At 47.1% G+C, this 26,899-nt stretch overlaps 1 protein-coding gene across 1 annotated transcript; it reads left to right on the top strand.

The window, feature by feature from the left end:
• Positions 1–5,591: 5,591 nt before the first annotated feature.
• LOC128596515 (leukocyte immunoglobulin-like receptor subfamily A member 6) lies at positions 5,592–19,668 on the top strand. The gene is made up of 6 exons (XM_053606115.1): positions 5,592–5,625; positions 5,776–5,865; positions 11,237–11,521; positions 14,439–14,723; positions 16,783–17,082; positions 17,665–19,668. The coding sequence occupies exons 1-6, from the start codon at positions 5,592–5,594 to the stop codon at positions 17,808–17,810; spliced, it is 1,140 nt and encodes a 379-aa protein (XP_053462090.1). The 3' UTR covers positions 17,811–19,668.
• The last annotated feature ends 7,231 nt before the right edge of the window (positions 19,669–26,899 follow it).

Consider the following 26,899-nt stretch of genomic DNA (forward strand, 5'->3'; position numbering starts at 1 on the left):
GCTGAGTTATAGTTTTTTTTTGTTTGTTTTTTGAGACAGAGCCTCAAGCTGTTGCCCTGGGTAGAATGCTGTGGCATCCCAGCTCACAGCAACCTCCAACTCCTGGGCTCAAGCCAGGCGTCTTCAAACTGCGGCCCGTGGGTCACATGAAGTTCTGTGAATTGTATTTGTTCCCGTTTTGTTTTTTACTTCAAAATAAGATATGTGCAGTGTGCATAGGAATTTGTTCATAGTTTTTTTTTTTTTAAACTATAGTCTGGCCCTCCAACAGTCTGAGGGACAGTGAATTGTCCCCTTGTTTAAAAAGTTTGAGGACGCCTGGCTTAAGCGATTCTCCTGCCTCTGCCTCCCAAGTAGCTGGGACTATAGGCACCTGCCACAACGCCTGGCTATTGTTTTGGTTGCAGCCGTCGTTGTTTGACAGGCCCGGGCTGGATTCGAACCCACCAGCTCAGGTGTACGTGGCTGGTGCCTTAGCCGCTTGTGCCACAGGCGCCGAGTCTGAGTTATAGTTTTTGTTTTTTCTTCTATGTGTGGGGAAATGCTGGTGAGCTGAACAAAGACAACTCTTGGGCTGGGCTCTGTAGCTCACATCTGTAATCCCAGCACTCTTGGGAGGCCGAAGAGGGAGGCTTCCTTGAGCTTAGGAGTTTGAGACCAGCCTGAGCAAGAGAGACTCTACCTTTACAAAAAATAGAAAAAATTATCTGGATGTTGTGGTGGGCACTTGTAGTCCCAACTACTTGGGAGGCTGAGGCAGGAGAATCACTTGAGCATAGGAGTTTGAGGCTGCTGTGAGCGAGGCTGAGGCCATAGCACTCAAGCCTGGGGGACAGAGTGAGACTTCTGTTTCAAAAAGAAGAAACGAAACAAAGCCCATGGATTTATTCCTTTTAGGAAACTAAGGTGTCAATGTAAATATTAGCAGACCAAGCAGAAGTTCAGACTTCACAGGGGGAAGCTGCTGTCACCCCTTTCATGGGGCAGTGACCGCTGAAGTGTGGGGAACTGACAACATGATTTTAGGACTGGCAAGGGGTTGGGGGAGCCCAGGGAGCTCTCAGTTTGGGTGCAGGGTGGAAGGGGGCAACCAAGAGCTCAGTAATCAAGGTGCAAAAAATGTTTTCACATTTTATATTGGGATAAGTGTGGAGGCCAGGGATGCTGCTCAGTATCCCATGACTACCTACCCTGCTGGAGTGATGGGGTTCCAGCTGGCAGCGGTGCTGGTGAGTGGGAAGGGGAGTTGCTGCCCAGCACTGTGTAAACAGTTTTCTTTCTGTTGCCAGCTCTGAGGGTGTGTATGGGCTGACCTGACTCCAGGAGCAGCTTCCCCCTTGCCCTAGCAATGCCCACTTCCTATGCTGTGCCCTTTGTCATCTTTCCCCTCTGAGTGTGGGTGGGACCTGCACACAGAGCAGAGGCTGTGGTCATGGCACCCCACTTTCGTGACTGGGCTGGTAAACCAACTTCTGTGACACTGGCATTCTCCCTTGCCTGTTCACTGGCTGGCTGTGATGGGGCCTGCTATTATGGACAAGCTGCCCTGTGGGGAAGCCAGAAAGGAACCGAGACCTGAGTCCAACAATCCGGGAGAAACAGTCCTGCTAGTGTACACATGAGCCATCTTGCTGTGTTCTGTTGGGAGCAAGTTACAGGCTTAGCCCAAGAGCCTGTGCACTGTGTGTGTGTGTGTGTGTGTGTGTGCATGTGTGTGACACATTCCTTACTGTGGAATCATGGAAAAACAAGTTTGAGAACTTGTACTACTTGTACCGGGGGGTTAGCTGAGGATAGCCTCAAAGCCCTGGCCTGGTTCTCTATTCACTCATGTAGGGTTTACCTGGGCACTTTCTTTGCTTTTTTTTTTTTTTTTTTTGTGATTTTTTTTGGCCGGGGCTGGGTTTGAACCCGCCACCTCCGGCATATGGGACCGGCGCCCTACTCCTTGAGCCACAGGCGCCGCCCATTCTTTGCTTTTTAATTGTGGTAAGAAATACATAACATGGAATTCACCATCTCAACCACATCCAGTGTGCAGTTCAGTGACTTTAGTCCATGCACGTAATCATGCAGCTATATCCTCCCACCTCCAGAGCCCTTCATCTTACAGGACCGGGACTTGGTAGCAACCAAACAACTTCACATGCCTCCTCCGGCCCCTGGCAACCACTACTCTGCTCCCTGAATCTTGGGAGTTGGTTTCCATCAGAGACCTCTGAGTGGAATCACCTGTCTTTATGTGACTGGCTTATTTATGTAGCACAGTGTCCTCAAGGGTCATCTGCTCCACACTCTTCTTTATTTCAGTCATTTTAGGGGCTGCAAGTTGACTTCCATCATGTGTTCACAGGGCACAAGGCTGAGGGCTGGGTTTTTAGTGTGCACGTCACCTGGATGGTGTCTGCTGTGCCTCACAGGTAAATGGTCACTCCTCACACCCTTCCACAACCCCCTGTGTTGGGTCTCCAATGTCCATTATGTGGATGCTGTTTTTATTTTTTTATATTTTAAATTTTATTTATTTATTTTGAGACTGAGTCTCACTATGCCGCCATCAGTAGAGTGCACATGGTGTCATAGCTCACAGCAACCTCTTGGGCTTAAGTGATTCTCTTGCCTCAGCCTCCCAAGTAGCTGGGACTAGAGGCACCCACCACAATGCCCGGCTATTTTTTTTGTTGCAGTTGTCATTGTTTTAGCTGGTCTAGGCTGGGTTTGAACTCACCAGCCTCAGTGTATGTGGCTGGTGCCTTACCTACTGAGCTATGGGTGCCACCCTGGAAGCTGTTTTTAAATGTGTATATTCTGGATCTGCCTAAGATTCTGGTTCTGTAGGTCTGGGGAGGTGCCCTGGGGTCTGCATTCCTGATGTACTATGGGGTAGGGGGAGATGGGTAGTCTGTCCACGGAACACACTTTGAGAAACACTCCACACCCAGAGGCCTAAGCCCCACACGGTGCCTCAGTGCCACATGCCTCAGTGTCAAGGCTGCCGCATTTCCATGGTTAGTAAATAGTCCCTGCTAAGAACCACCAGCTGCCAGTCTTGGGATCCAGACACCAAATGATTAAGAGTCCAGACCAGACCCTGTCCTTGGCTCAGTCTTTATCTGCTGTGCTCCCTCTCCTTCCTGTATGTTTTCAACATTCCGCCCTGTGGTAGCAGGGGGCCTGAATGTGTATCATAGGTGGTGGCAAATATCAGGTCCTGTGTGCAGGGGTGGGATGGGGGAGGTCTAGCACGGAGGCTGGAACGTCCACTTGCTTGGAGTAGAGAATAGTTTCTGTTGTCCTCCTGGGTCTGTGTGGGACAAACGGGCAAAGGGAGGTTTTTTACTAGAAAGTGGCATTGCTGCTTTTTTTTTCTTTCTGTTCAGCAAACCCAAAACAGGAACCTGAGGTCAGGGACGGATTTTCTAAGATGTGCATTGAGAAAGAGCAGCCTTGGGTGGGGGGTGGTGAGGAATTGGAGGAGAGCAAAATCCTCAGTGTCCCCTATGTCACCTTCCCACTACATTTTTTTTGGAGACGGAGTCTTACTCTCTCATCCAGGCTAGAGCTCTAGGGCGTCATAATAGCTCTCAGTAACTTCAAACTCCTGGGTTCAAGCCATCCTTCTGCCTTAACTTCCGAGTAGCTGGGACTACAGGCACCCACCACAACATCTAGTAACACTTAGTTTTTTTCTTTTCTTTTCTTTTTTTTTTTTGTAGAGACAGAGTCTCACTGTACCGCCCTCGGGTAGAGTGCCGTGGCGTCACATGGCTCACAGCAACCTCTAACTCTTGGGCTTACGCGATTCTCTTGCCTCAGCCTCCTGAGCAGCTGGGACTACAGGCGCCCGCCACAACGCCCGGCTACTTTTTTTTTTTGTTGTTGCAGTTTGGCAGGGGCTGGGTTTGAACCCGCCACCCTCGGCATATGGGGCCGGTGCCCTACTCACTGAGCCACAGGCGCCGCCCTTTCTTTTCTTCCTTTTCTTTTCTTTCTTTCTTTTTTTTTTTTTGAGACAGAGTTTTACTATGTAGCCCTTGGTAGATTGCTGTGGTATTATACCTCACGGCAACCTCAAACTCTTGGGCTTAAGTGATTCTCTTGCCTAAGCCTTCCAAGTAGCCGGGACTACAGGCACCCGCCACAACACCTGGCTATTTTTTTGTTGTAGTTGTCATTGTTTAGCAGGCCCTGTCTGGGTTCGAACCCACCAGCCCTGGTGTATGTGTGGCTGGTGCGCTAACCACTGAGCTATGGCGGCAAGCCAACACTGGTCTGGAACTTCTGAGCATAAGCAATCTACCTCCCTCAGCCTCCCACAGTACCGGGATTACAGGTGTGAGTACTGCACCCACCACCTTCCTGCCATCTCGGAAGCTTTCCAGACGTGGCAGCTATGCCTCCTCAGAGGGCCCTACCCTCATTCACAGCAAGGATAGTCCCAGGAGACATGGAAGCCGGCAGAGCCTTCCTGCCTTCACATGCTCTTGTAGCAGTGTCAGCTCTACTTCCAGCTGCACAGTACATGGCTTCCCTGGAAGAGCTTGCCTGGGTGACATGGTGGCAGCTTGTCCCCTGAGGTGTTTATAAGGCAATGGTTCTCAACCTGTGGGTCGTGACCCCTTTGTAACAATGAAAATACATCAAGGCATGAGGAAGGTTGGGAACTACTGTTAAGGGAACCGGGAGCATAAACAGCTCACCAGGAGATGGTTCCAACTGGCCGCTATTAAATCATGTCCTGGGGGTGCGATGCATGTGAGGATTTCTCCAAGTGACACCCTTAGGCTGAGCACTTCTGTCACAGTAAGTATAATTCTCCCTTACACGGAAGGACAAAAGGGATCCAGCAGCTTCTCCTGAAGCCTTGCTGACTCGGGGCTGCCTGGCCCTCTTGCTCTTTCCCAAAAGTTGCTCTTTTGGGAAAAAGGTAGTCATTTTCTTCCCAAATGTCAGCATTTGAGAGCTTCCTTCACGTAAACCACCACGTCATTCTCTGTGCAGCCTCCCGCTGGGGTGACCAAGGCCTTTGCTGTTGCACCTGATCCTTCCCGTGTGTCTGTGGGAAAGTGACTGGTTATGCCGTTTTCCCTGTGGGTCTTTATATTTGGCCTGGGACCCCGCCACTGAAGCTGGGCAGTGTGTTTTTAAAAAGTAAACACAGTTTTGTTGCCAGACATATATAAATGAAACACAAAAGGAAATTTGACAATCCAAATTATGCCGGGACATTGCTGAATGTCCCCCCTGGTGGGGTCTGGGGTGGGGCAAAATCCCCCTTGGCTGAGAAGCAGTCACTTTTCACTCCAAATTCTGTTTTCTTGGTTCTGTGTGGTGTGTCTCAAAAGACACACTGAGTGTGGCACTGGATTGGCTCTGCATGTCTCCCGAGCTCCCTTGTCTTTGTGGGACTCTGATAATGATTTGAGACTTACGCAAACTTCAGCCCAGTTGGAGGGGGCTGGGACGTGTGGTGGTGCGGGAACTGGTTCCCTTTCTTTGAGGAAGGCAAATGACATGATGTGTGATAAGGCACCTTGGGGCCCTGGGCCTGCTTTGTCACTTGGCTCTGGGTTCTGAACCAAGGTGGCACCATGCTCTGTGTCCTGACCTCCCTACTCTGCCTTGGTGAGTGCTGGGGTGTGAGAGAAACCCTGATTTCTACACAGGTTCCAGGGGCGTCCCAGGGCAGGTTCCTCCAGCAGGCAAGCCATGCTGGATCACCTCGCCCTCATCTGGCTCCCACGTTGTGGTTGTGCTCAGGGGCATTGTGCTGAGCCTGGGATTATGAAGGAGGCGTTTGCCACCTGGGTTCCTGTCTCTCTTTTTCAGGATTGTTTTTGGGTCACAGGAGCTGGGCACAAACTGGTAAGTCCTTTCCTCAAACGCCTCTGGCCTGCCCTCCTCCAAGGAAGCCCTACCCCCGGCTGATGGCAGGAACCCTAAAACAAGCCCCGTCCTGCAGCACCAGGGCCAGCCCCCTGCCCTGCTGGTGTCACTGTGTGATTGCTTATGAATTGTCAGCCCAGGCCTCCTTGGCCTCAGCGCTGTGGATATTTGGCCTCTGTTATTCTTTGGCCTGGGGCTTCCTGCTGCTGTGCACGGTGGGGGGTGAGCAGCATCCCTGCCACCTGCATGCTGGATGCCAGGAGCAGCCCCTTCCTTACATCTGACAACCAAAAATGTCTCCAGAGGCTGCTGAGTGTCCCCTCCTGGGCAAGGTGGGTTGAAATCCACAGCCTCCTCCCTCACCAAGTTCCTGTGCTATCAGTTTGGGCTGCTGTCCCCAGCCATCTCTTGCTCATCTTTTGGGGAAGCTGCTTCCCCAGGAGCTGCCCCATGCAGCCTTGGGGCCCTTGGTCCAGAGGTGAAGAAGAAGAAACTTGGTTCTGCCATGTGATCTTGGCCAAATCAATGCCAATATTCGAGCCCCAATAGTCAGTTGCAATATGGCTAGCAGCCAGGATTCTGATGTATTTTCTTTCCTTTTCTTTCTCTTTCCTTTTCTCTCTTTCTTTCTTTCTCTCTCTCTTTCCTTCCCTCTCTCCCTTCCTTTCTTTCTTTTCTGAGACATAGTCTCACTCTGTTCTCCTGGTACAGTGCCATAGCATTACAGCTCTCGAAACTCCTGGGCTCAAGTGATCCTCTTGTCTTAGCCTCCTGAGTAGCTGGGACCATAGGCATTCAGCATGCCTGACTACTTTTTTCTATTTTTAGTAGAGCCAGGGTCTCACTCTTGGTCAGGTTGGTCTCGAACTCCTGAGCTCAAGGGATCCACCAGCCTTGGCTTCCCAGAGTGGTAGGATTACAGGTGTGAGCCACTGCACCCAGGTGCATTTAACTTTTAAAAAACAACAAGTGAGATTTGAATTTTAATGTTGAGAAAAATATGAGCATTAAAGTTATTATTTTTAATTGAGACATAATTATACATATTTTGGAGGTATATGTGATATTTTGGTACATGTACACAGTGTGTAATGATCAAGTCAGCATAATGAGCATTTTTTTTTTGGTGCTGAAAGCAGTGATAAGAGTTGCCATGATAGGCGGCGCCTGTAGCTCAGTGAGTAGGGCGCTGACCCCATATACCAAGGGTGGTGGGTTCAAACCCAGCCCCTGCCAAACTGCAACAAAAAAATAGCCAGGTGTTGTGCTGAGCGCCTGTAGTCCCAGCTACTCAGGAGGCTGAGGCAAGAGAATCGCCTAAACCCAAGAGCTGGAGGTTGCTGTGAGCTGTGATATCATAGCACTCTACTGAGAGCGACAAAGTGAGACTCTGTCTCTAAAAAAAAAAGAAAAACTCCATCATGGGTTTGGCGCCTGTAGCTAAGTGGTTAGGGCGCCAGCCACATACACTGGGGATGGCAGGTTCGAACCTGGCCCGGGGCAGCTAAACAATAATGACAACTGCAACCAAAAATAGCTGGGCATTGTGGCAGATGCCTGTAGTGCCAGCTGCTTGGGAAGCTGAGGAAAGAGAATCTCTTAAGGCCAATAGTTTGAGGTTGCTGTGAGCTCAGATGCCACAGTACTCTACCCAGGGCGACACAGTGAGACTCTGTCTCAAAAATAAATAAATAAGGCTTGGCACCTGTGGCTTAAGCGGCTAAGGCACCAGCTGAGCTGGTGGATTTGAATTCAGCCCAGGCCCGCCAAACAACAGTGACGGCTGCAACCAAAAAATAGCCGGGTGTTGTGGCGGGCACCTGTAGTCCCAGCCACTTGGGAGGAGGAGGCAGGAGAATCGCTTGAGCCCAAGAGTTGGAGGTTGCTGTGACAGCAACCCAGGGTGCTGTCTCTACCCAGGGTGACGGCTTGAGGAGCTGTCTCCAAAGAAAAAAAAAAAAAGGAGTTGCTATGCCATGCGATAGATCTCTAGCACTTATTCCTCCTATCTAGTTGAAGTGCTCTACTCATTAACTTTTTTTTGAGATAGGGTCTTGCTATGTTGCCCAGGCTGCACTTAAACTCTTAGGCTTAAGTGATCCTCCTGCCCCGGCCTCCAGGTAGCAAAGACTACATGCTCAGGCCCCGCACCCTACCCTGCCATTCTCTTTGAACAACATCATATGCCTGATATGTAGAGAGGTGATGAAGGCACACAGTCAGGGTGCCCATGGAGGTGTTGATGGAGGAAGATGCATCTTTGCAATCACACAAATGAGGTGAGGGAGCAGGTCACACTGACACCATTGGAAGAATGTCACAGATAGGGACAGGAGATGATGATCTGAGAAACAGCATAGGGCCAGTATGGCTGGAGTAATATAAACAGAGTGGCAGGTGAGAGATGTCCTCAGGACAGAGCATGAGTTACAAGACCCTGAAGTTTGAATGAGAAAGGAAGCCACTGCAGGGTTTTAAGGAATGGAGACATGAATCTGATTTATGAGACAGAGGGGTCACTGAGTTACTGGTCCGAGGGTAGACTTAGTGGAGGAAGGCACAGTACAGGGACAGGAACCCATTAGGAGGTGATCGCGATAGTCTGGGAGGAAGAGGGTGGTGGTTTCTATCTGTGCGGATGCGAGGAGGTAGAGAAGCATTTGGGTTCTGGGTAGATTTTGTGGGTTTTTTGTTTCCGAGACAGAGTCTCACTCTATGGCCCTGAGTGGAGTGTCCTGACATCATAGCTCCCGGCAACCTCAAACTCTAGGGCCTCAAGTGATCCTCTTGCCTTAGCCTCCTGAGTGGCTGGGGCTATAGGAGCCTGCCACAATGCCTGGCTAGTTTTTCTGTTTTTAGTAGAGATGGGGTCTTGCTTTTGCTCAGTCTGATTTTGAACTCCTGAGCTCAAGTGATTCAGCCATCTCAGCTTCCCAGAGTGTTTGGATTATAGGTATGAGCCCCTCCCTGCACCTAGCCATCTGGGTAGATTTTGAATGTGGTGCTGACTGATTTTGCTGCTGAAGTGGATGTGGTGTTTGAAAGCAAATTAGGCATTAGGATGACCCCAGAGTTCTTAGCTGGAGCAGCTGGAAGGATGGAATTCTCAATAATTGGTGGAGCGCATCTGCATGAAGAGCAGTTATATATATATATATATATTTTTTTTAAATTTTGTATTTGTATCATATGCTTACTGCACAAGAATTTTCTGTAGACTCTGACAGCTCTTAATACAAATCGGTGGTTTATTGTTTTTTTCTTTGCACTCTTTAAAAGAAATTTAAAAGCTGACAAAAATCATATATATTGATGGTGTACAGCATAATGTCTTGACACGTCAGGTGGCTCTGTTGTGGAATTATCATGTGCATTGCCTCCTGTACTTTTTTTTTATGTGGAGAGAACACTTAAAATCTCCCCTCCTAGAGATTTTCAAATACACAATCCACTGTTACTAACCATAGTCACCATGTTGTACAACACATCTCTCGTCTAACTGAAATTTTGTATCCTTTGATTAATATTTCCCCAATCCATCCCACCTTACCCTGGCCCATCCTCAGCCTCTGGTAACCATCATTCTGCTCCATTTCTACGATTTTGACTTTTTAAATTCCATATGTAAGTGAAATCATGCAGTATTTACCTGCCCGTGCCAGGCTTTGTTTACTTAATGTTAACGCCCTCTGGGGTCATCTTTGTTGTTGCAAATGATAGAATTTCCTTCCTTTTAGAGGCTGAGTAGTGTTCCATGGTTACTTTATCCATCTAGCCATCTCCCAAGCACTTACGTCGGCCTGTATCTCAGCTATTGTGAAAAAATGCTGCAATGACTGTGGGAATGCAGACATCTCTATGGCATACTGACCTCATTCCTTCTGGATACATTTTCACAAGGGAGGTGGGATCATGTGGTGGTTCTGTTTTCAATTTTCTAAGCAATTGCTGTTTTCCATGATGACTGCACTGATTTACATTCTGCCAACACTGTGCAGGGCTCCCTTATCTCCACATTTTTGCCAACACTTATACCTTTTACCTTTTTGATATCAGCCGTTCTCACACAAGTGAAGTGATGTAGGAGCAGGTACTTGAAGGGAACACCAGGAGCTTGGCTTTAGACCTGGTAGATGTGAAATGGCTTTTTAACATCTAAATGGAACTCTTGGGTAGTTAGTTAGTTTTATGAACCTTGACCTCAGGATAGAGTTACAAAACAGGCTTCATCTCACATAACGCAATCATGTCCTGTCACTTTTGTGTATTCCTTCCCCCCTCCCTGTTCTTTTTGAGACAGAGTCTCACTCTGTTGCCCTGAGTAGAGGGCCCTGGGGTCATAGCTCACAGCAACCTCAAACTCCTGGGCTCAAGGGATCCTCGTCTCAGCCTCCTGAGATAAGAGTAGCTGGGACTACAGGTGCCTAGCATGCCCAGCTATTTTTTCTATTTTTAATAGAGGTGGGGTCCTTTGCTCAGGCTGGTCTTGAACTCCTGAGCTCAAGCAATCCAACTGCCTCAGCCTCCCAGAGTGCTAGGATTACAGGCATGGGCCACCATGCCTGGCCCCCTATTTTTTTCCTTTTTTGAGACAGAATCTCACTATGTTGCCCTTGGTAGAGTGCCGTAGCGTCACAACTCACAGCAACCTCTAACTCTTGGGCTTAAGAAATTCTCTTGCCTCAGCCTCCCAAGCAGCTGGGACTATAGGTTCCCGCCACAATGCCTGGATATTTTTTTTTTTTTTATAGAGACAGAGTCTCACTGTACCGCCCTCGGGTAGAGTGCCGTGGCGTCACACGGCTCACAGCAACCTCTTAACTCTTGGGCTTACGCGATTCTCCTGCCTCAGCCTCCCGAGCAGCTGGGACTACAGGCGCCCGCCACAACGCCCGGCTATTTTTTGGTTGCAGTTTGGCCGGGGCTGGGTTTGAATCTGCCACCCTCGGCATATGGGGCTGGCTCCCTACTCACTGAGCCACAGGCGCCGCCTGGATATTTTTTTATGCAGTTGTCATTGTCGATTAGTAGGCCCAGGCTGAGTTGCCTCAGAGTATGTGGCTGGAGCCCTACCCACTGAGCTACGGGTGCTGCTCCTGGCCTCCTACTTTTGTGTATTCTGTTGGTTAGAAGGATGTCCCACGTCCTGCCCACTTTCAAAGGGAGGGGGTTGCACAGGGTGTGACTTCTAGGGAGCCCCTCTAGAGTCTCTCTGCCAGGCCCTAAATGACTTTCCATGCTGCCTGTGTGGCTGGCTGCCTTCCCTGAAGTTTATGACTTTTAGTTAAGGGGGGAGAGGAGACTTCTCGACATCTGAATGCTTGGATTCCAGACTTTCTTTCTCTTTCAGGAACACACCACAAGCCCTCCATCCAGGCACTGCCGGGTCCTGTGATTCCCCAGGGGACTTCTGTGACCATCATCTGCAGGGGCCCTCCCAGGGTGGCTCGGTACCGTTTGGGACAAGCAGGAAGCTCTCAGGTGTGGTATGAGGAGAACCCGCAAAGGCCCTGGGAAGAGGCCCGTTTCCTTTTCCTATCAGTCACGAGCAGCTATGCAGGGTCTTATACCTGTCAATACGAGAAGAAGTCGAGCTGGTCGGAGTTTAGCGATCCCTTGGAGCTGGTGGTCACAGGTGAGGCGCACCTCCAGGTGGGCCCCCTCAGCCGCAGGCCCTTTCTCAGGTGCACACACCACAGGTTACTCTCCCACCCTCTGCCTCCCTTCCTCCCTCATCCTACACTGGGGTCCTCTGTGGCTTCAGAGAAGGTGGCTGGGTTGTTGGAACATTATAGCTTCAGGACACAGGGCCTAGGCTCTGGAGCTGGGACAGGCGAAGAGAAGAGAGGAGTATTCCCCAACTCACTTGTGTCTCTTTGACAGGAGTGGTTCTCAGTCAGAGGTGATGGTTATTCCTTCTCCCCAGGGGTTATTTAACAAAGCTGGAGACTTTTGCTGTCCCCACCAGAAGGTGCTGCTGGCATCTAGTGCTCCAGACTCTATAATGCAGAGGACAGCTCCTTGTGACAAAGAATTATTCATCCCTAAGTGTCAATACTAATTCTTGCCCTTACTGAGGGCAAGAAACCCTGCTTGGCCTTTCACCTGTAGCGTCTTCTGCGTGGAGCCCCACTGTGGGCTCTGGCTGGTAGCCCCATGAGGCCACACCTGAAATTTTTTTTTTTTCCAAATTGGCATGTGGTAAATGTGTAAAATATACACAGGGTTTCACAGTCTCAGTATAAATTAAAAATGTAAAATATGGGCTGGGTGCAGTGGCTCATTCCTGTGATCCTAGTATTCTGGGAGGCCAAGGCAGGAGGATCATTTGAGTTTAGGAGTTAGAGACCAGCCTGAGCAGTAGTGAGACTTGTCTCTACTAAAAATAGAAAAATCAGCCTGTGGGCGCCAGTAGTCCCAGCTACTTGGGAGGCTGAGGCAAGAGGATTGCTTCAGCCCAAGAGTTTGCTGAGTCAAGAGATGCTGTGAGCTATGATGCTAGGGCTCTCTACCCACGGTGACAAGAGTGAGACTGTCTCAAAAAAAAAAAAAAAAAATCCCCTTCCTTGGCCCTTTCCCCATAGTCTTGTGCTATAGTTGGGTTATAGCCTTCATGTGAAAGCTATAATTTAGCTTCATAGTAGAGCTGAGTACATTGGATACTTAAGGGGAAGGGAGTGGGGAGGTTTTGTTGGAGGGAGGGTAATGGGTGGGGCCACATCTACAGTGCATCTTAGAATGGGTACAGGTGAAACTTACTAAAGGCAGAATACAAATGCCTACATACAGTAACTAAAAAAATGCCATGAAGGCTACGTTGAACAGTTTGATGAGAATATTTCAGATTGTATATGAATCCCGCACATTGTACCCCTTGATTGCACTAATGTAAACAGCTATAATTTAACAATAAAAATAAATAAATTAAAAAAAGGAAATTATGAGAACTTATAAACAGGTTTCAGGAGGAATAAAATAAATTACATTAAACTTAGAAAAAGTGGTCAACTTTAGTTGTAATAATGGAAATGAAAATTACTAGAAAATATTAATAATTTTACCCGTTAAATTGGCAAAGACTAGCAAAATAATCTAATATAGATACATTTGTATCATTTGTAAGCTGGAGTGAAATTTATAAGATTTTAGTGTGCAAATTTCTCAAATTTTTCAGGTTTTTGCAATTTGTAAATTTTTTATGTATTTTAAAAGCTTTAAACATAAGCATAATCTTAAATTCAGTTCCCACTTTTTTTGAAATTTGTGCATGGATATAATTAAGGATGTTGTCAATATTTAGTTGGATGAAATTTTATTGCATGATTATCTAATAAAAAGTTGGTGCTTAATTATTCTTTTCATAAAATTATGAGTAAAAGTAAAAATCTGTTAAAAAAAAATCCCAATCTAAAAATATTGATTACATGTGAAAGTGATACCACCTTGGATATGTTGGGTTAAATAATATACATTATTTAAATTAATTTAAAAATGAATTTCAACTATTTTTTATTGTTTAACTCGTTGAGGATACAAAGAATTAAGTTACATTGATTGCATTTGTTAGATAAAGTCCCTCTAAACTATTTGTTTTGAGATAGAGTCACCCTGTGTAGAGTGCTCTGGTGTCATAGCTCACAGCAACCTCAAACTCTTGGGCTCAAGAGATCCTCCTGCCTCAGCCTCCCCAGTAGCTGGGACTACAGGCTCCTGCCATGACTCCTGGCTAGTTTTTCTATTTTTAGTAGAGAGAGGTTTCACTTTTGCTCAGGCTGGTCTTAAACTCCTAAGGTCAAGGGATCCACCCATCTCAGCCTCCCAGAGTGCTAGGGTTACAGGTGTTGAGCCACCGTGGCCTAGCCTTAAACTTCTGTACTTTTATGTATCTTTACTGTTTTGAATGTAGTTATTAGAAACGAAAAATTACACATGAGGGCTGGGTGTAGTGGCCTACATCTGTAATTCCAGCACTTGGGGAGGCTGAGGCGAGTGGATTGCCTGAGCTCATGAGTTCAAGACTAGCCTGAGCAAGAGTGAGATCTCCATCTCTAAAAATAGCCAGGCATTGTGGTGGATGCCTGTAGTCCCAGCTACTTGGGAGGCTGAGGCAAGAGGATCGCTTGAGCCCAAGAGTTGGAGGTTGCTGTGAGCTATGATGCCACAGCACTCTATTGAGGGTGATAAAGTGAGACTCTGTCTGGAAACAAAAAAATGAAAAATTAAATATGAGGCTGGCATAGTTGTAGAGCAGTAGTTCCCAGCTGGGGGCAGCTGTTTACACTGGGCAATATCTGGTTGTCACAGCTGGGGCATGGCGCTACTGTTGGCACCTAAGGGTGGAGGCCAGAGATGCCGCCCAGCAGCCTGCAGTACACAGGACAGGTCTGCACAGTGGAGAGGGACCTGCCCAGTGTCTGCAGCACCAGTGCCAAGGGGGAGACCCCTGCTACAGAGCCAGGAAAGGGAGCAAGCGCCTCTCTGGCACCTGCTCCCCTCCCTAGCTGGGCTGGGGAAATACTGGCTCTGCCTAATCAAGTTTTCTTTTCCCCCAGGTGTCCTCAATGATAAACCTTCGCTCTCTGTCCATCCTCACTCCATAGTGCCTTTAAAAGGAAATGTGACCCTCCTCTGTGACTCATGGGTCACTTACGACAAATTTGTTCTGTCCAGAGATGTAGGAACAGCTTCCATAGAATATGTTAAACAGAGCCTGGGAAAATTCCTTTTCTCTCCTGTGAGCCGAGCTCACGCAGGCATCTACCACTGCTATGGTTCTTTCAGGAGCTCCCCGTATGAGTGGTCAGCCCCCAGCAACTACCTGGAGCTCATTGTCACAGGTAAGGAGGGCTTAGGCTGCCCCAAATCCCCGCCCTGACTCCCATCCCCATTGTGTTGTGGCTGATGGCCCTGGCCTTATCCCCACATTGTCCCAGGTGACTATGAGGAGGTGGGTGCAGAGGTAAGGGGTAGGCAGACTCCCCCCACTGCCATGCCCTCCTGTGTCCTTTCTCCAGTGGGTGTCATCTCTGGGTGGGTGAATTATAGGAAAGGAGTGACGAGAGACCATGAGCCCATAGACTTCATTCAACAGATATTTTCTGAGTGTCTGTTGGGCAGATTTCTTTTTGGTGTAACAGTGTAACCAGAGAAGAGCTTTCAAATAGATCTCAGGGCAGTTAGGAGGCAGAGACAGTGCAAAAAAGCGGCAGTGAAGGAGTTAAGTTTAGGGTCCATTGAGGACACATGTGAGGGAAGGCCAGACTTTTTTTTTTGTTGCAGTTTGGCTGGCCGGGTTCAAACCCACCACTCTTGGTATATGGGCTGGTGCCCTACCCACTGAGCCACAGGCACTGCCCAGACTTGTTTTTTTATTTTTTTTATTTTTTTGAGACACAGTCTCTCTCTGTCACCCTGGGTAGAGTGTCATGGCATCGTAGCTCACAGCAACCTCAAACTCCGGGGCTCAAGTGATCCTCTGGCCTCAGCCTCCTGAGTAGGTGGGACTACAGGTGCTCACCACCACACCCAGCTCTAGTTTTTTCTATTTTTAGTAGAAATGAGGTCTTGCTCTTGCTTAGGCTAGGTCTTAAACTTCTGAGGTCAGGCAATCCCCCTGCCTTGGCCTCCCAGAGTGAAGGCCAGACTTCTATGGGAATGGAGCATGCACTGAATGTCCAGGGAGCTGAGTCTCAAGGGACAGCAAGTGTTCTGGGTATACGAGAAGTGGGGATCCAGGCAGAGGGAACTGCAGGAGAGAGCGCACAGAGATGTGAGATAAACATGGACAAGTTCAAGGATTTGGGAATTAAAAGAGGTGATGTGATTGGTGGGGGGGGAGTTGATACAGAATCCAGGAAGCATAGGGCTAAGGTAGAAACTGGAGGTGATGAAATGGTGGAGTGGAACGTGTCATTGCTTCTAAAAGTAGCTGAATGGGAGGTTTGTGAGCTGTTTGTCAATAATGCTCAAGGAAATAAGGAGTTTTAGTGGAGTGAGTTCAGCTGATGTTTTTTTTCCCTAGATGACTTTCTTGATAAAGTAACAGCATGTAGGTTCACAGTCCTTATCTCCTAGTGGACTGGCCACGCTCCACTGTTCATTCCTGCTTGGAGATGCATTGGTGTAGATGATTCAAGAAGTGGTTTTGGGCTGTGCATGGTGGCTCACGCCTGTAATCCCAGCACTCTGGGAGGTCAAGGTGGAAGGATCGATTGAGCTCAAGAGTTCAAGACTAGCCTGAGCAAGAGCAAGAGCAAGAGCAAGACCCTGCCTCTACTAAAAATAGAAAAATTAGCTGGGCATTGTGGTGGGTACCTGTAGTCCCACCTACTCAGGAGGCTGAGGGAGGAGGACTGCTTGAGCCCAAGAGTTTGAGGTTGCTGTGAGGTTTGAGGCTAAAGCACTCTATCCAGTGTGACTGAGTGAGACTTGGTCTCAAAAAAAAAAAAGTGTTTTGATTAAGATGCTGGGAAAATGACAAGTACCAACAAGTAGCCTCAATAAAAAGAGATAAAGTGCTGGCACCTGGTGCAGCCAGGCTAAAGCTGAGAGCCTTTTGCTGAGAGCAAGTGTCCAGGCACAGAGGGCCACGTGTTACATGATTCTGTTGAATGTTCAGAGTTGGCAAATCCATAGGGACAGAAGGCAGATGAGTGGCTGCCAGGAGCTGAGGCTTTGGGGCACCAAAAGGTGATGGCTGAGAAGTGTGTCATATCTTCCTGGGGTGATGGAAGTGCTCTCATGTTGAGGGTAGCAGAACATGACCATCTGAATATACGAAAACCTGCTAAATTGTCCACAGCACTGCACAGCAAAGAAGTAGGGAGCCTCCTAGCACAGGTCTGAGCAGATGTGGTGAGAGGCTGCTCCTACTGACACACACCTTCTTCTTTCCAGGAGTGTATCAGAGACCCCAAATCTTGCTCCAGCCAGATGCTGTGCTGAAGTACCCTAAGAACAAGACCCTGTCGTGCATCTCAAAGACCTGGTTTGACTCATTCCATCTGTCCAAGGAGGGTGATGCTGGTCCACCGCAGCACCTGAGATCAGAGTACAAGGCTGGGCTGTTCCAGGCCACCTTCCCACTGAGCCCTGTGACCCTGGCCCTCGGAGGCACCTTTCGATGCTACGGCTCTCTAAGCACAGTCTCCTCTCTGTGGTCCAGTCCCAGTGACCCTCTGGTACTGGAGAGCAGAGGTGAGGAGGCTGACCCTGCCTGTGTTCTCCTTGGACCACTGACAGCCACTCAATGCCACGTGCTGACAAGAGGTTCTGGGAGTGAGAGGGGGAATGCAGCCTCGTGCTCAGAGAGCGGAGACTGTGTAGGAAAATCCAAATTGAGACAAACCCAAAAGACAGAAAATGTAGCCTGCTGTGAGGGAGGCAACCCCCATTCCCAAAAGGTCCTTGTAGGATTCCCCATGGCTTTTCTGGGTCCAAGATTCTCTTCTGTGTCCCCGGCCCCCAGGATTTTAGGAAAAGATGCCCCTTCGCCTGGGTGGACACGGCTTTGTGTCTGGACTCACAGCTGGGTAGTGGGGTGAAAACTGTATCAGTCTGTATTACAGCCTTGGGCGCTCATTTCCCAGTTCTCCTTGCACTGAGGTCATTGTGTACAACTGTGTTTTGCTTCCTTTTGGCCAGTGACCTTCAGTTGAGGGGCTGGGGCACAGGCAAGGTTGGGAGGGGGCTGGAGAGCTAGCATGTTATGGTTCTGGGCTGAGATGCGGCTGGTTCCCTTGTCAGCAACTTCTCTCTCTCTGTCTCCCTGTCCTCCAGGGCCTGTCCCTTCACATCACACTGCAGAGAACACCCTCCGGCTGGGCCTGGGTGGTGTGTTTCTGTCGCTCCTGCTGGGGCTGCTGGTGGAAGCCCGGCTGAGCAGGAAGGACATGCAGCAGTCTGCCCGGAGACTACCCTTCTGATTCAGCCACCCTGAACTCTGGAAATCTGGATGGCTACCCCCAAGACCCCAGTAACTGGCTCTGAGAGCATATCTAGGCCATGGGCTGTCCAAACTCTGTTTGGGGGTCCCTGGTGGGAGCAGAGATGGAGGAACATTGCCCAGAGTTTGTAGAAGCTCCTGAAGAGGTTGGGTCATTCCTGTGACAAATTTCTCAGCCTTTTTCTCACTCACTAGGTCTTTTGCAGGGGATGACCCCAAAGCTGAGACTAATAGAAATTTCCAAAGGTAGGGCTAGATGCTCTGCCAGACATTCATGAGTAGGACTCACTTCACCAGGCAGAAGGGGACCATTCATTGCTCAATTTCCAGACCAGCAACCTTCTTCCTTGAGTGTAATGTGCTGTGTTCCAGCTTCCTTCTCTCAGCAACTGCCCTGGTTGCTGAGATAAGCCCAAGAGAAGTCTAATGGTGGCCTGACATTTCTGCATATCTTGATAACTGAAGTCATGCACCAAGAGTGGCCAATTTTATCTTCCAGATCACTGTAATGGCCTCTCCATGCTCTGCTCCTGCTCTCCCGACTTAACACAGGTAAAGGCATAAAAAAGGACAAGGGAATGTTTTACAAGTGTTCTCTTTAACACCCCCGTCCTCTTCAGGAATTAAAACCTGCATACCTTCCTGCAGCCGGTAAGCAACAGGGCAGACTTTGCTGTTTATTTTCTAGTATCTTAAACCACAAGAAATCGCTGAACAGAATTGTCCCAACAAACGTCAGGAGATTGCCATCCCTGGAGATAAAGGTTGACCAAAACTAACAATTATTGTTAAAACAACAGCCTGAAGCTACAACCTGTGACACTGGTCACTTATACCCAAGTTCAACCACCGAAAGCTGCCCCCCTTTAAAAACTCTGTATTTCTGCTTAAAAACAGGGATAGGAGCCTTTGAGATGAGACTCTAGTCTCTCCGCCTTCCTCATTTGCTGGCAAATTAATAAACTTCTCTTTCTTTTTCCTCCAACCACTTGTCTTCATTCTTCTTTCTCACTGACTTTGCCTTTGGACAAGTACTAAACTTTCAGTAACAAGGATGCTTGAATTTTGAAGACTTGGGTCTTAGCAGGGCCACCATGGCATGGCCCTGGGGGGACACATGGGCCCACCTTCATCATGACCTGAGACAAGATCCCCTACAATATGGTCATGAGAATAACAGCAAAAGCAAAAGGGAATGTTGTACATACAATATGCCAAGGAAGAAAACTTGAAATAATGTGATGACATCTGTTTACCTCTCAGATAAATTTAACAGCTATTAACATTGTATCCATTTCTTCCTCCAATATTTTTCTGAAGCATTTTGGCAATACCTGCAGATATCTTGACATTTGTCCTCTAAATTCTTAATTTTTTAATTTTTTAATTTTTTGCAGTTTTTGGCTGGGGCCTGGTTTGAACCTACCACGTTGGGTACATGGAGCCGGCACCCTACTCCTTTGAGCCACAGGGGCCACCCTAAATACTTAATTTTTTTAGTAGGTACCTTTTAAACACAGTAAGTTTTTCTCCCATAATCATGAGACATAGCAAAATTAATAATTCCTTAATATCAAATTCTGCCCAATCTATTCAAATTTCCCTGGTAATTCCCCCACACATCTTTTGCACATGGATTGTTCAAGCCGGGGTACAGGAAAGAACTACAAGTTACCTTTGCTTGTTACATCTCTTTTTCCTCTAGATCCGCTTCCTTCACAACTGACACTTCCCCCCAAATTACTTGGGGGAAGTTAATCAAAAGGGACATTAAGAAAAGGGCTTCCAGGGGGACGGGAGGAAAACCTGGCCTGCTAAACAAGGAAGTTTGGAGGGCCCATAGGAGCTTTCACCACTCAGGAACTCTTGCCAGGGGCTGCACCTGTGGCTCTACGGAGTAGGGCGCCGGCCCCATATGCCGGAGGTGGAGGGTTCAAACCCAGCCCTGGCCAAAAACTGCAAAAAAAAAAAAAAAAAAAAAGAAACTCTTGCCAAAAAGAAAAAAAAAAAAGGAAAGGAATGTAGATAAGAGGTAAACTAGGTAACCAATGACCAATAGAAAAAGACAATAATCAATGACCAACAGAAAAGGGCAATAATGCCTGGAGGTGCAGAGAGGCCAATGAAAGACTTACAACCAATTTTTTTCTTTTTTTTTTTTATTTTGAGATAGTCTCATAGTCTCACTATATCGCCCTTGCTAGAGTGCTGTGGCGTCACAGCTCACAGCAACCTGGGCTTAAGCAATTCTTTTGGCTCAGCCTCCCAAGTAGCTGGGATTACAGGCGCCTGCCACAATGCCTGGCTTTTTTTTTGCAATTGTTTAGCTGGCCGGGGCTGGGTTTGAACCTGCCACCCTTGGTGCATGTGGCCAGCCTGTAAGCACTGTGCTACGGGTGCCGAGCCTTACAACCAATTTCAAATGGAGAGAAAGAAGGTATTTACACCTCTGCATGGCCTTGCCTTTTGGACTCCATCTCTCTCACCTCTTCTCCATGAGAGGGACCTACTTCCAACTCTCTTTGTAAGTGCTCTAAGCTGTCTCTTTTTTTCTAAATAAAATTTCTTTGTTGCACTGAAACTTGTGCAGGTTACTTTGCTTTCTGTTCATGCTGCCTGTGCTGTTCCAGTAAAATAAAATAAAAATAAAATAACAGTTTTATTTTCTGTTTCTGTTCATTTCTGCTTTCAAGTTATTTCTGTGCCTTGGCCAGGTGTGGTGGCTCATGCCTGTAATCCTAGCAATCTGGGAGGCCAAGGTGGGTGGACTGCCTGAGCTCACGAGTTCGAGACCAGACTGAGCAAAAATTAAGACCCCATCTCTACTAAAAATAGAAAAACTGAGGCAAGAGGATCGCTTGAGCCCAAGATTTGGAGGTTGCTGTGAGCTATGATGCCACAGCACTCTACCCAGGGTGACAGCTTGAGACTCTGTCTCAAAAAAAAAAAAAAGTATTTCTGTGCCTTAGTTGAACTTTCTAGCTAAGTAATCAAACCAGGTCAGTTGGGTTTGGGGAACCAGGCCCCCAGACCCCCTACAGTTAATTTGCTAGATGCATGTGTATTAGTTTTTTTTTGCTTCTGCTATAACAAATTATCAGAAATTCAGTGGCTTAAACATGATGCCAACTTATTATCTTACAGTTTTGAAGGTCAGAAGTCCAAAATGGTTCTTACTGGGCTGAAATCAAAAAGTACACTTTCTGATGGTTCTAGGAAGAATCAATTTTCTGGATTGGTTGGTTAGGATATGAAAGATGAGTTGCTTGCTATCTCTAAGAATGAGTCAGGGTCAGTCAGGCCCCAGATGCCAGGGAATCAAGAATACAGAGTAAGAGAAAACACCGTACAGGAGGCCACAGAGGTGCCCTCAGGGGATCACAGGTAGAACAAGAGTACCAAGGCCCTATGTTCACGTTCCTGTAAGGACATGCAGTGGTCTGGAATGGGGACATCAGAAGAGCTTTTCTAGGTGGGGTGGGTCTTGAAGGATGAGTGGCAGTTTGTGGCCTGATGAAGGGTAAGAATTCTACAGAATCTACCCTAAGGAAACAGCAGGCAAAAAGGTAAGAAGAGGAATTCCCAGTGTCAGCTGATGAACCACATGGCTGAGCCTGAGGCAGAAGTGGAAAGTGGGAGGGTGTTGAAGAGTGAACTTAGCCGACTCAGGAAGTTGGTTGTGACCAGCAGGCAGGAAGCCTATGAGGGTAAGAGATAACATTAGAAAATTTTTAGGTATCTGCCACAGGATCCTAAATTTATGTCTGTGGCAGAGAATTCCTTACTGAGCTCCATTCTATGCACCAGTGGTTCTCAGTTTAGGAGGGAGGGTGAGTTTGCTCCCTAAGGGACAGTTGGCAATGTCTAGAAATGTAGACCTTTCTAGTTGTCATGACTGGGTGATGGGGAGGGGAGTTTATTGGTATCTAGTGGGTAGAGGCCAAGGACACTGCTCAATGACTTAAGAGGCCCAGGACAGCATCCACAGAGAAGAATGATTTGGCCCCGATGTCAATAATGCTGATGTGCTACATATTTCACTGTTCAAATGTTGCAATATGAACATTAAATAGGTTTTTCAAATAATTTAGGAAGTTCTTCACCACCCCCAACCTACATCTTCCTCACACTTGCCCATCTCAGCTGATGCCATCTCCATTGTGAAAACCTCTCAGCTTAGAAACATTGAAGGTCTTCAGGATATTCTTTTCTCCATATTTTCCTCTTCTTCCTAAATTATCCACCAGGAAGTCACATTTTCCTTTTGATACAGTTCAGTTACACAGAGAACAGATCATAATCTTTCTCTCATAACTCCTCACTCTTTTCACATGGCCCTTTTGTTATGTCTAGAGTTAGCTGATTGTTCATCTAGTTTTTTTTTTTTTTTTTTTTTGTAGAGACAGAGTCTCACTGTATCGCCCTCGGGTAGAGTGCTGTGGCGTCACACAGCTCACAGCAACCTCCAACTCCTGGGCTTACGCGATTCTCTTTCCTCAGCCTCCCAAGCAGCTGGGACTACAGGCGCCCGCCACAACGCCCGGCTATTTTTTTTGTTGCAGTTTGGCTGGGGCTGGGTTTGAATCCGCCACCCTCGGCATATGGGGCCGGCGCCCTACTCACTGAGCCACAGGCGCTGCCCGTTCATCTAGTTTTTTTTTTTTTTTTTTTTTTTTTATTGGAGTAGTACTCTGATGCCAATGCTTAGCATAAAATCCATGCCTCAGTTCTTTGGTTCTTCTCTTCCAAGGTGAGGAAACCAAAACTCTCAGTATACGTTTACCACTGACTTGATTTTCTTTCAGGTTGGATTAGTGCGTCTACAGGGACTCTACCACATACATATTTTCCCTTAACTTTATAAATAGGCCATTGTGTGGGTCATTATTCTCTGGCTCTTAGAATTTTTACTTATTACTTTGTCAAGATCTGGTTCCTGTTTTTTTTTTTTTTTTTTTTGAGACAGAGTCTCACCCTGGGTAGAGTGCTGTGGCATGACAGCTCACAGCAACCTCCAACTCCTGGGCTCAAGCAACTTTCCTGCCTCTGCCTCCTAAGTAGCTGGGACTATAGGCGCCTGCTGCTACACCTGGCTATTTTTTGATTGCAGCTGTCATTGTTGTTTGGCGGGCCCAGGTTGTATTCCAACCTTGTGTATGTGGCTGGCGCCTTAGCTGCTTGAGCCAGGTCCCTGTTGTTGAATGTTGTTGTAGTTCACACATGTGAAGTGAAAAACCTATGGTCCATAGGCTGGACCCTTCTCATTGCCTTGTTTTTGTATATCCTGTGAGCTAAACATAGTTTCTACATTTTTTTAAATGGCTGAAAAACCTAAAAATTAGAATATTTCATAACATGTGAATATTACGTGAAATTTAAACATCACTATAAATAAGTTTTTTTTTTTTTTGAGACAGAATTATGTTGCCTTCAGTAGAGTACTGTGGCATCATAACTCACAGCAACCTCAAACTCTTGGGCTTAAGTGATTCTCTTGCCTCAGCCTCCCAAGTACCTGGGGACTACAGGCACCGGTTACAACGCCTGGCTATTTTTTTTGTTGCAGTTGTCACTGTTGTTTAGCAGGCCCAGGCTGGGTTTGAACCCGCCTGCCTTGGTGTATGTGGCTGGCACCCTAACCACTGAGCTATGGGTGTCGAGCCTATACAGTTATTTTTATTTTTATTTTTTTTTTTGGGGGGCAGGTGCTAGTCTGTCCCCCAGGCTGGGGTATAGTGGTGTCTTTTTTTTTTGTTTGTTTGTTTTGGTATAGTGGTGTCTTCACAGCACTGCAGCCTTGATCTCTTGGGTTAAGGCAATCCTCCCTTCTCTGCCTCCCTGAATAGAGTGATGGCTAATTTTTTTCTTATACTTGCAGATATAGGGGTCTTGCACAGGCAGGTCTTGAAAGCTTGGTCTCAAGTGATCTTCCAGTGTAGTCCTGCCGGAGTGCTGGGGATGCAGGCACGAGACACCACTCCCGGCCTGACTGGAAGTCACCTTCAACCCTAAGACTCATCAACGTCAAGACGCCACACTCCAAGACACGAATTCCTATGGTGGTGGATTCCGGAGATGTTCGCAAAAACCAAAACCTTACCTTGAACTCTACTACAGGAAACTCCCGCCATGCAAGAACCAGGCTCCAAGATTCCACCTGCGCTTCCACTTCAGTTTCCGGTTCTGTTAGCTGCGGGGGGCCGCCCTGCCTCTCCAGCTATTGCGCAGACTCAGTAGAAACCTGAAGGAAAAGGGATCCTGATTCTGGCCTGCAGCGGTTAAGCCTCCAACTCCTCTGATAGCTCATTTTAGTAACTTTCAGGGAAGTGTTCTGTTTGAAGAAAATTTGCCATTCTTTTGGCTTGTGGGTCCTGATGTTTTTTAGAGAGGAAGAAACAATCGCAAACAATGTTTTCCTATCCTTTTCCAAGCACAGCACCAGTGCTTATACATATCCTAGCTTACGTAGTCTTATTGACTATTTGAAGTCTTGTTCATTTTGGAGGCGTTTTGAGGTCTGTAGAGCAAAGAACACTTTCCTTGGGGGTGCGGGGGTGGTGGTGGTGGAGGACGAGGGGATCGGGCAGGGCAGAATCTGAGAATGCCTCTGGCAAAGGGGCCATCTAGAGAAGTGAAATTGGCTCCAGCAAAGTGCTCAGGGCCTGTCTCTGCATATGGATTTTTTTTTTTTTTTTTTTGGACACAGAGTCTCACTATGTTGCCTTTGGTAGAGTGCTGTGGTGTCACAGTTTACAGCAACCTCAAACTCCTGGGCTTAAGTGATTCTCTTGCCTCAGGCTCCCTAGTAACCGAGACTACAGGCATCTGCCACAAATGCCCTGTTATTTTTAGAGACAGGGTCTCACTCTTGCTCAGGCTGATCTTGAACTCCTGAGCTCAAGGAATGCACCTGCCTCAGCCTCCCGGAATGCTAGGATTACAGGCATGAGCCACCATGCCTGGTCTCTATTTGCTCAAATATTTTGAGGTTTTTGTTTGTTTTGTTTTGAGACAAAGTCTCACTATGTCACCAGCGGTAGAGTGCTATGGCGTCACAGCTCACAGCAACCTCAAACTCCTGGGTTTAAGTGATTCTCTTGCCTCAGCCTCCCAAGTAGCTGGAACCACAGGCATCCGCCACAATGCCTGGCTATTTTTTTGTTGCAGTTGTCATTGTTGTTCATTTGGCTGTGGGTTCGAACCAGACAGCCTGGGTGTATGTGGCTGGCACCCTACCCACTGAGCTATGGGCCCTGCCTCTGTGTATGGATTTTGAACATAAAAGTTGACGATCAGAGTGTTTACTGGGAATGATTAAATAGGGCTTCTGGAATGCTCACTGCTTGATCTGAGTGGTATTATATCATTCACATGTGTGTGTTCCCCTTGTATGTTAAACTGTTGTGTATGGTGTTATTTATTTATTTTTTGAGACAGAACCTCAAGCTGTTGCCCTGGGTAGAGTGCTGTGGCATCACAGCTCACAGCAACCTCCTCAAAACGATTCTCCTGCCTCCATCTCCCAAGAAGCTGGGACTGCAGGCGCCTGCCTGAACGCCTGGCTATTTTTTGGTTGCAGCCTCATTGTTTGGTGGACCTGCTTTGGATTTGAACCCGCCAGCTCAGGTGTATGTGGCTGGCGCCTTAGCCCCTTGAGCCACAGGCGCCGAGCCTACGGTGTTGTTTAATATGCTCTCTGTTGTAGTTTATTTTGTTTACAACGTGAATGTTTTAACAATTACACACACCTACTCCGTCTTTACAGACCTGGGTAGGATGGCTCTATCCAAAAGACAGTTTTATTACTGCCTACCCTTAGCTCCTTTTCTCTAGCTCAAAACCATTTGGGTCTCAGTGGTCAGCTCAGCAGTTACAGACACTACATGCAACCCAATAGCTCAAATTTCCCAATCGAGACAACTGCATTTGGACAGCCTCAAGGTAATGGTGCTTCAGGAGCTCATGTGAAATCGCACTATCCTAAGATTTACCATTTTGCTTGTTTTACGTACTGGAATTTATGTGGGAAGCACTGTATTACTCTTTTACACAGGCATTTGAGGATTTCAGTCCTCAGTTAGACCTATCTAGAGGACAGTGGTTGTCCATCTTCAAGAATTGGTAAGCACGTGTGAGCTTATGCAGTAGGGCCTGTTTTTGGACTTGACTGTGTGCTCTTTAGACATAATGAAGGCTCTGTTGCTGGATTAGGGATGCAGGCCAGGTTAAAATTCCACATACCTGACTGTTCTTACTGAGGTTCACAATTTTGGGGGAAATAAATGATGTTCAGAATATTGTAAGTTCTTGGTGAGATTCTGGAGATATAACAAAAATTGACATTCACAATATTGCTTTCATGGAAGAATGAATTTACAGAAACCCTTACTCTTCTGGATGTCCCACTTTATCACCTTTTTATTTTACATAGTAATCTCAGAGGACAAAATTTATTAATCTTATAGGTAAATACATCAAGTCTTATAACACTTAAGTGGCTTCCCATGATTATAGTTGTAGTTCTCTGTTACTGTTTATTAACAGGCAATATTGCATCTACTGTGCTCTAATGACCTATTTAAAATTCTAAGATTCCCCAAATTATTTCTACCCAGCTTCACTTGATGTTCCATGAAATATTTCATAGGATAAAAGTAATCAGAAAGCATCGAGAAGGTGCTAACGCTCAGTTTTGTGTTAGCCTTTTCATGGCTAAGTCAATGTCATCCACGTCTTTTGGCATCTGTGTCTTAGGTGTATGTCTGTTATGTTCTGAACATCCACTCATCCTTGCTTGAATAAGTGAATAAACAGTTGTTGAAGAAAAGAAATGCTACTGTTACAAAGGGACCACTAGTAATTTGGAACTTTTTTTTTTCACATGAAAGAGTAGACACTTGGAGTTTGAAGATCTCGAAGGATCAGTATTAGGGGGCTTACAATGGGATAACACGCTGCCAGAAAGGTGGTCATGTGATGCAGCCAGATGTGAGATTTGGAAAAAACGAAGTGATAAATGATAAAGATAGAATTGATGAAGTAAAACAAAACGAAGGTGGTTGCCAGTAG

This window comes from Nycticebus coucang, chromosome 10 (genome assembly GCF_027406575.1).
Source record: "Nycticebus coucang isolate mNycCou1 chromosome 10, mNycCou1.pri, whole genome shotgun sequence".
NCBI lineage: Eukaryota > Metazoa > Chordata > Mammalia > Primates > Lorisidae > Nycticebus > Nycticebus coucang.

Bases quoted from the DNA above. Each gene is read 5' to 3' on its own strand.
- LOC128596515 (XM_053606115.1), top strand. From the start codon at position 5,592: ATGCTCTGTGTCCTGACCTCCCTACTCTGCCTTG. The intron at 5,626-5,775 runs GTGAGTGCTGGG...CATTGTGCTGAG, and splicing joins GACCTCCCTACTCTGCCTTG to CCTGGGATTATGAAGGAGGC. The intron at 17,083-17,664 runs GTGAGGAGGCTG...CCTGTCCTCCAG, and splicing joins TCTGGTACTGGAGAGCAGAG to GGCCTGTCCCTTCACATCAC.